This window comes from Punica granatum, chromosome 2 (genome assembly GCF_007655135.1).
Source record: "Punica granatum isolate Tunisia-2019 chromosome 2, ASM765513v2, whole genome shotgun sequence".
Taxonomy (NCBI): domain Eukaryota; kingdom Viridiplantae; phylum Streptophyta; class Magnoliopsida; order Myrtales; family Lythraceae; genus Punica; species Punica granatum.
Genome location: NC_045128.1, coordinates 4,397,577 through 4,412,573, shown reverse-complemented (window position 1 = coordinate 4,412,573; position 14,997 = coordinate 4,397,577). Strand labels below are relative to the sequence as shown.

The 14,997-nt window shown below is 39.6% G+C and overlaps 2 protein-coding genes across 2 annotated transcripts; both read right to left on the bottom strand.

Moving 5' to 3' along the window:
- Positions 1–1,994: 1,994 nt before the first annotated feature.
- Positions 1,995–7,128, bottom strand: LOC116195689 (L-ascorbate peroxidase 3). The gene is made up of 9 exons (XM_031524993.1): positions 6,896–7,128; positions 6,636–6,760; positions 5,819–5,868; positions 4,835–4,900; positions 4,704–4,752; positions 3,456–3,538; positions 3,294–3,373; positions 3,106–3,208; positions 1,995–2,434 (listed from the first exon to the last, which is right to left on the bottom strand). The coding sequence occupies exons 1-9, from the start codon at positions 7,006–7,008 to the stop codon at positions 2,237–2,239; spliced, it is 867 nt and encodes a 288-aa protein (XP_031380853.1). The 5' UTR covers positions 7,009–7,128; the 3' UTR covers positions 1,995–2,236.
- Positions 7,129–8,091: 963 nt separating this feature from the next.
- Positions 8,092–13,297, bottom strand: LOC116194219 (synaptotagmin-1-like). Its single transcript, XM_031522975.1, has 12 exons — positions 12,724–13,297; positions 11,654–11,752; positions 11,510–11,560; positions 11,280–11,403; positions 10,955–11,073; positions 10,762–10,863; positions 10,607–10,681; positions 10,024–10,100; positions 9,671–9,917; positions 9,143–9,493; positions 8,787–8,915; positions 8,092–8,586 (listed from the first exon to the last, which is right to left on the bottom strand). Exons 1-12 carry the CDS (start codon positions 12,832–12,834, stop codon positions 8,455–8,457), a joined length of 1,617 nt encoding a protein of 538 aa, XP_031378835.1. The 5' UTR covers positions 12,835–13,297; the 3' UTR covers positions 8,092–8,454.
- Positions 13,298–14,997: the final 1,700 nt, after the last annotated feature.

Here is a 14,997-nt window from a genome sequence, read left to right as displayed (position 1 = left end):
TCCACCACTACATATATTCCCATCTATATATATATATCTAGGGTTGAGATGGAATGGATGACAAGAATCGCTTATTATTTGCTCGATTCCTGATCAATTTAACCATTTTTTTTATTTAACATAAGACTAGGCGAAACTGTTAAACATCATTTACATCATTTCTTTTATAGTCTTCAATCCGAGTTTCCTTAGAATGGATTGTGAAACATGTAGTTCTTGTAATAACTCTCGGGATGAATGTACAATATGTCTCGATCTGTACAATCAAAGGTTCGGTTCGACTAAAGAATGTGGCTCGATATAAAAAGCAGAATTCTTAGGCAGTCCACACTTGCCATTTCATTTCATCTAATAAGGCGAACCCAGTGGGACCATGGAAATTTGCTAAAGGGTTTTGGCTTTGCGCCCTTTGAGAATGTTCTTGCTGGGGAACTTATAAAGGCCTCTCACTTTTAATTGATATTTGGTCACAAGTCACCCCCCAAGTGTTGGATGATATTATTTAGCACAATAATTTCCGGCATGTGCTCACCAAAATTTCAGCTTTTCACCAAGAAAAAGAAAAGAAAAGAAAAGTATTCGTAAATGATAATCACATCTTGATTGCACTAGCGTCGAAGTTTTCCTCACATCTTTCAATTCCTTATCGACCTCACCATTTTCACTCGACACCTTAATATTTTTCTCCGGGGCATATGTATGTTAGTTACACAGGAGCCGATCGAGTTACGCTGTCGTTCGAGGAGGATAAGGATACATGTGTGCGTACTGCCTCAAAGCCCAACCGGGAGAGGTATTCATATTGATGAATGCGAAAGCGGCCACGGAATGGATTTGGATTTAATTACGGGAGAGAGGAGAGAGGGAGAGAGAATGACAGACGGGATCGAAACTAAACCACTTGCGTAATCGATCGAGAACTAATTAAAGAGAGGACCGAAGAGTACGTTACGGATTAGTAGTAGTAGTATGTGTAATGTGATGGCCGTGTAATGTGGGATCGTAACATAAGGGCAGGCATGGGAGGGTGACTGATGAATTGGTTAGTTAGGAGGGGATGGATTGGATTGGATGGATGGATGAATGGGATGGATGTGTGGTGAGGGACAGCAGAGCAAACACGTTGAAGTCATGTGCTTAGGTACATAAAGCAAAGCCAAGCAAAGCAATATAAGGAAGAAAGGGGTCCCATGGAATTGTCCCAAATCTCAAGTCAACTTACGCTTCTTTTGCTCCCCTCCATCCCCATGTGCGTGCTCCTAAGCCTTAATTACAAGTCTTGTCCATCCGATCAATATTCATTAATCCAAATGGTCGGAGGAGTATTTTCTTTACTTAGGGTTTTGGATTTGAATTTTATAAATAGAGAAATTCTACATTTGAGAGAGACTTACCTCCAAATGGATCGATCCGACTCAAACTAAATTAATCGAGACTCGTTGGACTTTCAAATATCTAGGTACATATTCAAAATCATGCAATACCCATCTTTATTTATTTATTTTTTTTATTTAGATTGGGAAGCTCTTTATCATCATTTGAAACAACCGATTATTACTCGTCGTATTGTAAGTTATCAGATCAATTACAAGGCGATCCTCGAATTGTTTTATGAATGGAACGTAATTATTACCAATTATATGAATCTTATTAATTTTTCTCGAGAAATCATCTCGAGAAAGAATCATTTAAGATTTTGCTCTTCTTCTTTTTTTTTATTCTCGTCCCACCAGACTTTCCTGCCTTGTTAGGGTCTCGGCTACGGTGTCATGTGCTGCTTGAGTAAAGTGCTCAACAAATAATCAAACAGCCCCTAAACCAGACAGGATTTGCCTTAGTACCATACTCCTCTTCCATCTCCCACACAGCCACACAGAATATTTAAGTTACAACGTGCAATCGGACAATGCCTTGTACCATTCACCTTGTTAGCTGTCAGAGGGGACCGGATGAAGGAATGATAGTTGCATCAACTCGGAAGGGACCAAGTGGTATTAGCTGCTTTTGCTAGGAAGTTCTTACCAAACCTGTCAAATGTATTTTTCAATGTATAGTGCTGTATAACAAGTAGCTGCATGACTGGTTCGAATGCAGGAATCGGTTGTGCTGAATTATAACTTTCTGATCTGCTAGTTGATCGGGTTGCCAGGCAAGGCACAGAGTTTTATTGTGAAGGGGATATTATGAAGCACACAGGCTGTAGAGAATACTAAGCGGAAATCGATGACACAGTCATTTACTTCATCCTCTTGCGGACTTCATAGAAGTAGCTTAAGATCACCACTGCAGCAGCTACTGCTACCCCGACAGCTCCCTGAGCTAGGACTGCACCGTCATTTCCACTTCCTTTGGTGGCTGAAGAACGCGGGATGAAACCCAATTCTGACAGCTTCTTATGTGAGATTGCATAGTCCCTGAAAAATGCCTCCTCGTCCTGCCATAATATCATGATGAAATAAATATAAAGAAAGAAAGCGGGGAAAGAAGGTATGTACAAAGGAAACAACATAAACGTCTTCTTAAAAGAAGAATATCGCTAAACACAAGTATAACTTTTACTAATGCCTGAAGCATGTAAAAATGTTAGTGCACCCAGCATCATTAAAAAGGTTTCTCTGAGAATCTCTACTGGATCAGATGGGCCTCTTTCTTAGGCATCTGAATAAAGCCCTCGAAAACGCTCATAAACCCAATATAAAAAAGTATGTTGGGTAAGATACAGCAAACCATCAAACCAAACTCCACCACAGAGAGTTCAAAAATAAGCAATCTGAGTCACGGCGCACAATTGTAGTGTGTTATATCTCGAATGAGATAACCAAGACTGAGAAAAGGATTAGAGAGGCAGAAGACAAACGCCATATTGAAGGAGAAGGTTAAAGAGAATTAGAAAAGGGGAAAAGTGACGGCATTGTTTTCTCCTTCAAACTGTCAATTTTCTCTTCTTCCTCTGAAATTCTTTCTTCAGTTTCGGTTATCTCCTTCAGGATATAACATAGTGACCCGTTCCACTACCATCGCAACTATTGGGAAGTAGTTGCCCATCCAAAATCATATATAGTCTCTAAAAGCCATTGCAATGTGATGTATGAAGAGGATTGTTACCTTGGCGTACAGTTCAACATAAGGGCGGAACTCAGGATCATGCACTAACGCCTCGTCAGTGGGAAGTTTCAGCAGACCCTCAGTTTCCCCTTTCAACAATTCACTGGTACCAGTTTTAAAACAAATAATTAACATTCAAGGACTCAACATTTCTACTTTGGAAAATAAAAATAGCAAAAAAATCTTACACAAAATATGAGTTATCGAACTGTAGAGGCTCTTGAGTCCACGGGCCATCGAAACCTGATCTCTCCGGATGTGCCCTGCCCTGTTAGCAAGCAGAAGCAGCGTTTACGACTCAATTAACATATATTTAAATGAATCAAACCTTAGCCCAAACAGAAAGATACCAGTGTGTGCCCTCCAGATAGTGCCACTATATCTTTGTCTGAGAGACCCATTCGGTAGAAGACATCCCTGAGATGCGGTGGGCCTACAGCACATAAGAATGAAATTAAACCATCTTCTAAGCAATTTTTTACTAGCCCTTATCATATATAAGATTAAAGATTGACCAAACTTAGCAGTTCCATCATTGATCTAACATGCTAAAACAAGTAAAAAGACCAAGAAAAATACCTTCCTGCCAAAGGTAAAGCCAAATGCAATGGGAGAGCCTCCACAAATTAGGCTTCCTTTTATTTGCAACTTTTCAAGCAATCCATTCTAAACAATAAACACAACTTGCATACATGCTAGAGTTGGGGGACAAATCAAGAGAATTACTAGAAAGAGCACTTTGAAAAAAAGCTCAAGTTACTTAGTAGTTCAACTACATGCTCCTTAAAAAGCAGGTTCTCTTTGGTTGATCACGTGACTAGTAAGAACGCTTGTCGAGAAAACATCTAATGAAACTAAAGCAATCTTTCCTTAATAAAGCTCCTAGTCAACCTACTTTATCCTGATATTTATCATTATCCTAAAGAATGAAGCATCTAATCCTTACATATTGATACTTTTCTGTAAAATCAACAACAAATCATTTGACCCAAGATGATAGAAAAGTTGACCGAAGATGACAAAATTTGTTGACCCAAGATGACAGAAAATTTGACTGGTCCCTTTCAGCATTTCTTCCCCTGTCTCCTTATAGACTGTATGAATGCAATCTTGGATACTATAACATCTTCAGGATTATGCAGATAAAACAAACTGCAGATGGAATGCACAAACGGAACTTTAAACAATTAGACTCCCATTGTTTTTCCAAGAGATATTGAGAAGCATATTAACCCATTGGGTTGGCCTGGTAGTTAAGGAGTGTGACTTCTTTGGGGAAGTCCCAAGTTCAAGTCACCTCATGAACCATGCAGGAGAATACTCCCTATTGGGATACCTGCACGGCCTGCGTGGCCGGACTGACCTGTTCCGTGGGCCTATAGGGTGTTCTCGTGGACTGTGGGTATTATGGGCACAGCCCGGAACCCCTCGTTATAAAAAAAAACAAGAAGAAGCATATTGAAGCATAGAAAGCAGAGAAAGAGCAGGAGCAAAGCATAAAGTCTATTCATTTCACTAAGTAATCCTTCTAACCAAATAAGCAACACCTAAGGAAGGAAGAAAAGCAACATATAAACTAGGAAGCAGAGTCCTGAAACCTTGATTTGCATCAGGAAGTCGGCCTTCCTTGGGTGAAATTTTTGAATCCTGGAAAAAAAAAAAAGGAAGATTGAGAATCATAAAAGACCACTTTAAGAATCACCATATAAATATATAATATAAACCATACCTTTCTGCCAGGAACAAAGTCAATTGTGGGGCCTCCAGTCACCTCTACTGCAATAACTCCGGCAAGCTAATACAGGAGTAATAACTTGTCAAGAATTGATTAAAAGAATTTAGGAATGGTATAAATAAAGCATCATACTTTGATCCTATCGTCATAAATGAATAGTTCAGCAATGACACGAGATGCAAAAGAAATTGTCTCCCAGAAATTCAACCCAAGAGAAAACAAGTTTGACAATCAATTCCTTTAGGTACTTGCAGAATTACATGGGTGGTTTTTAAAATTTGGAAGTTCCATCATGTCGATAAACTGAAATTAAAAGCGAAACAGCAGATTAGCAGAGAATTTAGAAAATCATGTAAATGGAAAAGATGTCAAAAAAAAATTGAAGAAACAGGATTATCAATCCATCGGTTGCGTATTCCAACATGTTTAAATAGAATAAAGGAGGAAAATTAACTTGTTTGAACAAAAGTATCCATTTGCTTTTCCAATTTCTCATAATCTATAGTTGAAAAGATACCATGAATCTTACTTATCCAACCTCTCTCTATGTAATTTTTCATTAAAGTTCTATTCCTTTGGGGGTGGACATAATCTTTTTTTCTCTTGTCGCAAATAAAAAAATTACCTAATATCGACAATTTGATAACAAGAAAAACAAAAGACCACGTTGAAGACTAATTAAGAGAATCCAATACTAATAAAAATGGAAATATTATTTCCTATAGAGAGAAGTAATGGAGTTGGTTGCTGAACGACATTATTATGCTGTATAGATCAGAAACATCAGCCATTAGTGTATTATGTAAAAAAGATTAGAATGTTAATCATTTATGATGTACACTACATGCCTGCAAGTTCAGTCTTCCCCCTTTCCAATTTCAATCGACATTATGGAAGTGGTAAGTGAGAAGGTGCTTTAGCAATATATTTAATTATTTGTAAAATTTGGAAAAGGAGCAAGAAGGTTTATGGTTTCACCTGGTAGAGGTCTGCATATGTAATTTTTGGACATTTAGACTTCACTTGCTCTGACAAAGAAAAGGAAACACAAATATTTTGTTACATGGATTAAGGTTCAATCAATTGGGATAAATAAATTTAAACAGGAAAAGAAACTAGCATTGTCACCGACAGATCAGATTCCATATTTTCCCAAGTGCAAACAATCGAGGAATGGACAAAGTCGAAGACGCCAATCAAATCATACATGAGGTCATGCAGATGTTGCATAATAATACCCAAATATAATGAAGAAGTATAACCATGACGAGCGCAATGGTTAAGATAATGGAAATCTCGATGGGCTTCAAACATAAATGCAACAGTTTATACATCACCTACTTCAGGAATCAATTTTCAAATGGTTTGTGGCAAACATTTTAGAAAAGAGTTTATCAGTAATTGTTGACGAGCATATCTCCCAACATAAAAGACACGGAATGGCATAATCACGTTTGACTAACATTTTGACTAACATTTCTTCAATAAGGCCTTTTACTATTCTCACACTTCATGCATGTATGAAAGATTATATATACAGAATACAGCCCACATCACACAGTACTTGAGCTCCAATAATTCGGTCTGCCAGCTAAAATACAAGCCACTTAATACCAACATACATCGTAGACTAGACCGAACAAGTTAGAGAACTACATCATAGATGCCTACACACAATTCAGTACAATTTGCAGATTTTCTGTCAGACTATGCATGCATCAATCAAATTGAGCTCTTCGCCTAACGAACCATACTCGATCAACTACACAGTGAAAGTGAACAGAAGCAAGCTCACCGCAGAACTCGAGAGCTATCTTCAAACCAGCGTTGGCACCATGATTGTACTCCTCCTCGTTCCTAATGGAGCCATTAGGTCCACCGGTCTTCGCACTAGCGTCATATGTTCCCGCATCGTGCCACCTTCAATAACACAGAATACACCCGCTTTGAGTTCAGAGGATCCCCGGAGCTCACCGATTCCGATTTCCCGGCAATTCATCGGAAACAAAGTAAAAAGCATAGGATAGAGAGAGAAGGGGGGGGTAGAGGGAGTACGCCAAACGGAGCATGATGGGAGCACAGTTCTTGTGAGCGATGAGGGCACGGAGGTGGCGGCGGGCCCTGTCGATCTCCTTGAGGTACTCCGTGTCGACGACCGGCAGCGCCATTGAGGTTGAGCTCTCTCTCTCTCTCTGCTCTCGGAGGATATGGTGATTGGAGTAGTGGTGTGAAGCTGAAGACTGACGAGAGCAGATGTAGAAGATTAGATATATCGCAGAGCCAATTGGATTGGATTATCCTTTTGTAGGGAAATGGCGGCAGTTTTATCCTCTGTTGCGTCACACCGGAAAAATAAAATAAAAACCCAAATATACTAGTACTAACAAAATAATAATAATAGAATTAAGTCGCGAACAATAAGGTAATAATAATTAAATAAAATTTGTTTGGAGCCGTATCAATTATCAAATCGCTTGGAATTGGATCGGATGAGATCGTGACTAGCGGCAACTAACAAAGTCGTGAAATATATTTACTTGTTAAAATAATAATTCTATTTTTTTAATAAAAGGCTGAGAGGGGGACACTAGCGTAGCAACCCCCTTTGAGGCGACTAGATGAGCTCCATGACTGCCGTGGAATGTTCTATTCGCCCGATTGAGTAAAATGCTCAGTGAAACATCCATCCACTTATGTCACAATGATCTCACCAAAGCGTATAGTAAAGTATAACAGCTCCCATAAGGTAGCGAACAAAGGTCTATTAATACAAGCGATTTCGTGTTTAAATCGAGGTTTGACCCTTAACCTTTCCTTTGGAAGATAAAGCCCGTTCCGCTGGTCTATTACTTTGGAGATATAATAATTCTAATATAGTGATGATTGATTTAGATAAATAAATGTCAGCAATTTTTTATCCATGATGATCAGTCCGGTTTAAGATTTTTATTCATTGCACGCTCCTCAACGTTTCGTTGCATCATCGTCGTGGCCCTATCTTATCGTCCGCAAGCATTGAGGGAATAGAGATATTGTGATGATATAAAAAGGATGGGCAAGGCTTACCCAAAAAAAAAAAAGGATGGGCAAGCGACCATTCATTGGCCTTAAAAAGCTTATAACATTTCTAACAATTTGCATGATTCACCAGAGATATCGTTTTAATTGAATTTCAAACTTTTCGTGATAAAGAGACCGCGAAAAAGCAGCGGGATGTGTCGTAGGAGCGAGATTTGATCATTGCCTAGCAATTAAAACTTCTGAACTACCAATATGGTAGGTCGACTCTCGTATTTCATTCTTTGTGCTATTCTACTTGGTATTCAATGTTCATATCTATAGAAGTTGTGTCCATTCGCGACAAGAAATGAGACGAACTAAAAGAAACGAACCAGAATCTCAGAGCCAAACAAGCTCAGTGCTCCACGTGGTATCTCGGCTTTTTATTCCCGTCCCTAAAACCACGTATACTATTGAAAATCAAACCTCTCGAGGCTCATTTGGCCAAACAGTATGAATCCTCCTTACCGCTCGTATTCCGACGTAGAGTAGTAAGCTCAAACTATGTTGCAAATGCAAGGGAAGGAAGAGAAGGGAAAGAGCGGGTGATTCAATCAGGAACTGGTTCTCCACTGCAGCTCTATCTGGATCCGTCCATTCTTTGAGTCGATCAGGTGGTACTTCTCATTGATTCTCTTGTTGTTCACAACATCGGCAAGGCCGACATTGATGTACCCCAGCGTTTCCTGATGCAGAGAAGAACCAAAATGTCACATAACAAGGTACTTGAGAATACCATTCACCAAAGGAAAAGGTACTCGAGAGTACCACTGCATATAACAAAGTATAATCCTGAAATCACTCTGGCCAGTAAAATTGGTTTTAACAGCAATATTGTTGGCTTAATGCGGTCCAATGGGGAGCAGAAGTCTTTATTCTTTTTTACCTTGGGATGCAGCAGATTCCTCGAGGAGGTGCTAATGACTTCAAGGAGCATTTTTTCATTAGTCGGTTCCTCTTCGAGCATGAATTGGAATTCCTCTTCCCATCTCGGATCTCGGGTCTTCTTGACAACCTGCACAAAATTGCACACATACCTCAAAAAGGTCAACACCTGCTAGCGCTTCATAACGACCCGAATATGTGTCCAAATTTTCCTTTAGGTCCTAATTAGAGTGCTAAAGAGTCCATTAAATCGGTCCATCAATTTATTAGACGTGCAACTGATGGACAACTGCATTGGTATCATTTGCTCAAAAGAAAAAATAAAAACTCGAACGCAGTATCATGAAATCATCATACCTTAGTTTTTCTCTCCTCGCCTCTGAAAGTAAGCTTTCCGTATGGGTTAGTATGATACTTCCCATCAAGATCTTCTGCCTCGTGAACTATGACCACGAGCAGGCCCCCTCCTGCTGGTGTCCCCTCGGGAGCCTTCTGCACTGTCTGTGTTTCTTCAAAGCCTCTTGGCATCTCATCCTCTTTGAAGGGCTTATACGTCAATTCCACGACGAGCTGTCCCCGCGGCTTATCATTCTGTGGGTCATTGGGGTCCATTGTCTTCAAAAGGTTGAGAGTCATCTCCTTCGGTTCCTCAGGAATGAGGTCCTTCAAAGGAACTGAGCTCAAGCCCATCTTATCGTGCTTTCCAACCTATGGAAAAGGAAAATGGAAGGCTTTTAGATATACACAAGAGGGATGTCAAGAATCGACACTAATTACCAGCAAATGCTAAGAGTTAAGCTCAGTTAACTGGTCCACACATGACAAAAGCATAATTCTGGAAGAAGGTTATCATATAAGTAATACGGGTATAGTTCAGAAACCTACCTGTTCCCAGTCATAGACATTGAATTGTCCAACCTGTGTGCTCGGATCTTTGACGACCAGGCTGAACTCCTCATTCCACTCAGGGTTCAGATTCTTGTGCTTCACAGACGTCTTCTTTGAGGTAAGTTTATCATCGGCGAGCTTCATTTTCACATAGGGGTCCGAAGCACCCAGCAAGTCTTTCTTTTTTAGCTTCATTGCCCTTATAACCTTCACATTGAGAATTCCTACAGGCCTCTTAAGTGCTCTGTAAATTCAATTTTTTTTCCATTCAATTCAATTTCCCTTCGCTTTATCCTCTAGTGCACCGAGAGCAATTTATCGGATTAAAACATCACAAACAAAATGCTTACTTTGTAGGATCCATGATCTGCACTTCTAGCGTTTTAGGCCATAGATACATATTAGCAACTTGGTCCTTGACAATCTCCTGCAGGCAGAATTAAGATCACTTTAAAATTTTCGAAAAATCAAAAAAAATTTCTACATCGAACAGTCATCAGAAGAAACAACAGGGCTTCTCCACTCGTGAAGCAGCAGAACACCAAGGATATGCATCTGAAGTTAAATTGAAGATTGAGTAAACCAGCTTTGTCATCTCACTCTCTATCACATAAATAAGCATGAGAAATTCCATCAGAAGAAGAAAATCACCCAGCAAGTACAGAAGCATTCCATTTCCAGCAACAAAAGAAAAACATAGAGAGACTTCATCATGGCAACATAACCCTCTCGACCATAACTCCAAATTGCAAAGTGAAGATTCCTGTCGAGACCCAATGAAGTACAACTATTTCTAAAACAACCTTCAAATTTTACAAATAATTTTCTCTGAAACTGTAAAAGAAAACGATCTGGGATCTACTTTGGCCCACGACTGGAGACTGTCCAGCAAAAGTACAAGGAGTAAGTATGTTATAAAAGCGAATGCAGTACCTGAACAAACCTATAGAGACCAGGTATTGACATAAGATCAGCACCAACAAGCTTAAGTCCAAAATCAACATGTGGCTGCAGGACAAAGAGAAAATTTCAGAAACATCGAGATTTGAGCGTCAATCCATCATATGCAGATTCTTAAAAGATCCCACCTTCTCCATGAGAGAGACATAGATTTTGGCAAAACAAGGAAAGCTTGGGACAAGGGGTTTTAGAGTGATCCTCGGTGAAGCAAACACTTGCAGATCCACCAACTGCAGTATGAAGAATCAAGAACCTCGGGAACTAATAAGCAGAGGGATATAAGAGAGCATGAGATACATATTTCATGGGGAAGCCAATAACCTGGACAGTAGCCTTCAAGCCAAATGCTTTTGCAGCAATGGTGATATTAGGATTTCCGGCCCATTTTATAAACGGTTCCATGATCAGCTCCTTCTCTTCAGTAACATAGACTTTCATGCCTGCGGAGAAGTTGTTTCCAATGAGTGAAACAAGTAACAGGAACTAAAAATACCTCTGACAATACCCTCATAACGGTGCACCAAAACTGAATCTATAAACTGCAGGAAACCATTGAGAGAATCAGGATCTAATATATATCATTCGGACGAACTTCAAAAACAGAGCAAGACCAGGATAGAAACTCTAATCTATTGTCATTATCAACCTTGAAAAGTTGGCGGCAGTGTCCCAAGCGTAAGTTTTTCAAACTCAACCGAGTCAATCTTGTATTTTGGAATCTGCTCTGCAATGATAGGCTTTGCAATATTCTCAGCAGTCTTGCAAATTGCCTGGTAGGGGAAAAAGAAGAACCAGGGAAAAAAATGAGAGAGTTTCAGAAAATGGAAGGGAAGTCGGCTGTCTAGAACAATAGTAAGAGTAGAAGAGTAAGTTAACCTTGTCAAGGTTGGGCCACATAAGTGCCAGAAACTTGTTTAGCCAATCCATCTATGTAAATATAAATACAATCAGTGCTATTACCATCAGAGTATGAAATACAATTTGCTGTCAAACACAGTCCAAGCAGGAGTAGGCACGTACACGATCATAATCGGGATTTTTCACCCAGAGAGGTATCTCGGGAAGCATTCGCCGCAAAGTTTCGGTGTCTTGCTCGATTAGAGGACGAATCTCAGGATCCTGTCCAAGGAGATCAATCAATCTCAAAAAATTTTCAAACGATAGATTCTCACAAATCGTTCTTTCAAGAGCACGGCGATATACATTGGCAGTATCCTTCACTACTAGAAACCACAAACATACACTGTGAACGTAATGGGATGAAAAATATCAATAGATGGTGGAGTTGGGGAAGAAAAAGTGACAAAAATCATCCAGTTATAATGATTAGTACAATAATTTGGCCACATTCCTGTCTTTAAGCAAATCCCATATGCCTGTGTTTTTCCCGATCTAAGTTTACGAACCAACTAGTGTCAAAGCAAAAGACCTTCACCATATTCAAGGAAACTCTAGATGGACAACATATGGGGCAATGAAGTGCAATGCACTTAACATAATATTCCAATTCCAAATGAATTGCATCCTGATTGGTAACATGCATACAAATGAACCGTCCGATGATTCTGAGCACGAACATTTTCTGATTGGCTTGATATTGAAAGTGAGGGAATCTCATTCCTCTCACATATAGAACCAAAAACTTAATGAAAAGCGAAAAGACCCCTCGAGGGACAAAACGCCAATAATATCACAGGGAAAGTGTCACACAGTGACATCCAACAATCCACATTTCCTGACAATTTCGGGACCATCTGTATAACTAGGATTAACTGCACCGAGAAACACTAATACTGTAGCCTCACAAACATGTCGATTTGGGCATTCCGATAGACATGCATTGTGACCAAAAACCAATACCAAAACTCTTCCGCTTACCAACACACATACACACACAGACACAAAAACTCGAACAAGACACCTCATCCAACCATAACCGGCCCCTTGCAACACAATGCAGATCTATCTGACATACATGAACGCCAAAAGAAAGATACAAGAAACCCGGTATTCCCGGTATATAGCAGCAAACCACATCGTATAATCAGTTGAACGTTAACGCACAGAGAGAGAGAGAGATGACATGATACCTCAACATCGGAGGGCTGCAGGTATATGAAAAGGTAGTAGCCGATGCCGAGACCCATAGAAATTCCAACTCCGAAACCGCAGAATCCCAATATAGTGCTGAAGAAACCCATCTGGAAACAACCTCCGACGACGACGAGCTCTCTCAGTCAGTCTCCACCACCTTTATCGTGAAAGTTTCCCCGGAAAACGAACAGAACCGGAATCAGAACACCACTTCACCGTTCAGCGCAGATCGCCATTCGAGGGAACACCCATCTCCTATCTCATCAAGTCCTTCTCAAATCCTCTGCAGCCGATGGCCCAAACAATCCAAAAGCGCGATGCAAATGATGAACAGAAGGTCGAAACGAAGTGCCGAGATGCGCTTCCGCAGAACGGAACGACCGGATTGTCCGCCGCTTGATCCTTTGGCTCTGCTTGTGGCAATGTCCGCAGTGGCGCTTTCTCGTTGCTTCAGAGATCGACAAGGAAACAGAAAGCGAGCGGAACGAACGAAGGCGAAGTTGACCGACGCAGAGAAAATTCTCTTTATTTATTTATATATTTATTGGAAGTGTATTTGCTATTCTGAAGATCCAGGATTCAATTAATCCAATTTAAATCGCCTCGGTCCACTATATATTAAATTTTCTTAAAAATATTTTGCCGTTCACCTCGACTCGGGTTGGTTATTTATTTATTTATTTATTTATTTTGTCTTCTTTTGTGGGATGTGCGATTCGACCGATGCACGTTATGTTATGTGATGCCTTTTGGTACGTTACTTTGCATGGGGCAACTTGGTGGGATGTGGGCCCTGTGGGGCCCCATGGATCCCGAGCCGACACATGTAACCCATACAGCGAGTGAGCGTGGAGGTTGGACACGTGGTAGCTTATGAGCTTGGTCGGATTTGAATGGTTCGTAAACATTATTAATAATAATAAAAGGGCTAATAATGATTCAAAACTTCAACTCATTTTTCAATTTCGACATAAAATTTATTTTTTGGAAAAAAGATGCAATTTTCGATTTTCTTATAACATTAGGCATATATAATATTTTCCATCCATTTTGCTTATTCAATCCCGGACACCTTCCTCGATTACGGTCGCAGACACCCTCTGAAGTCATCACCGACCCCAATCAGGGTTGCGGCGACTACTATCGTTTCTCTAATCAAGCCCTTTCTCTCTCTTTTTCTTTAATTTTTCTTTGAAACTTTTGTTATTTTTGTTGACATGGCGGGACATCGTTTGTCATATAAGCATCGGTTTCCGCTGCGTCAGAAGAATAGATTGAAAATTATTCAAATATCCAATTTGACAAGAAAATTAAAGTTCGTGCTTTTTTTGTCAAAAAATAAAGTTCGCGTCAAAATTGAAAAAAGTAACAAAGTTCATGTTTTTTTGGGTCATTAACTCTTAATGAAATAAAAATAATAATATAAACCAGATTGGATCTATCAGTTCGATTTTTCGGTATCCAGTGCAATGGTATGGTAGAATGATCAGTTCCCATTGTGAAATTAGCGATATTTATACTATGGTGGGTTAAATATTTATTCGCGATGTTCTCAATAGCATGTCCATTTCAACATCTAATTTACTTGTGATTGTGAAAATAAATTATAATCTTAAATTCATATATATTTATGTCATTTAGGACATAACAATATCTTAAGCTGCATTTGGTGGCCCCGATATGAATTGGGATAGGCATTTTAAAATTCTTATATCGTGATTAATGTATTGGGATAAAGAATGGAGATTGATCAGGGTACAATTATTAACTAAATCCTAATCAAGGTATTTTACGTTAACTGATTGAATTATTCCTAATTTTGTCTCAAAACTGCAAAAGGCGCTGCCCGAAACAAGAGAAGCACATATAGGGGTGGTTGCGCCCAATGCTAGCCACCACCTCCCCGGTGAGGTCGCCGTGACCTTCGATTGTTTAATGGTGATCAACGTTTGGCGCCCGTCTCCTCAGATTTACCACCCTTTTTCTCTTCTGGAAAAAGTGAGGGATGGGACTGGGGAGGGAAATAGGGATGGTGGTGAGTGGTAGATTGGTCGCCGACGACCTCATTGGGTGGTGGCTGGCGTTGAGCCCCATCACTCCCCTCTATCTCCATTCTTAGATCTTTTTTCCCCTTTTGTAGTTTTTAATGCAATCTTTTATTAATTTTCAGAATTAATTTTTATTCTATAAAATATATATAGATATATATATATATATATCCAAGGGATATGTAGATCATTTCACTTTGATGTCATAACCTCAAATCTAAA

Excerpts from the sequence above, each read along its gene's own strand:
- LOC116194219 (XM_031522975.1), bottom strand. The coding sequence starts at position 12,834 with ATGGGTTTCTTCAGCACTATATTGGGATTCTGCGGTTTCGGAGTTGGA. Across the intron at positions 11,561-11,653 it reads AAAATCCCGATTATGATCGT|ATGGATTGGCTAAACAAGTT; the intron begins GTACGTGCCTAC and ends ATATTTACATAG. Across the intron at positions 8,916-9,142 it reads GCGAGGAGAGAAAAACTAAG|GTTGTCAAGAAGACCCGAGA; the intron begins GTATGATGATTT and ends AATTTTGTGCAG.
- LOC116195689 (XM_031524993.1), bottom strand. The coding sequence starts at position 7,008 with ATGGCGCTGCCGGTCGTCGACACGGAGTACCTCAAGGAGATCGACAGG. Across the intron at positions 4,901-5,818 it reads CATATGCAGACCTCTACCAG|CTTGCCGGAGTTATTGCAGT; the intron begins GTGAAACCATAA and ends CTCCTGTATTAG. Across the intron at positions 3,209-3,293 it reads TTCGATAACTCATATTTTGT|TGAATTGTTGAAAGGGGAAA; the intron begins GTAAGATTTTTT and ends AACTGGTACCAG.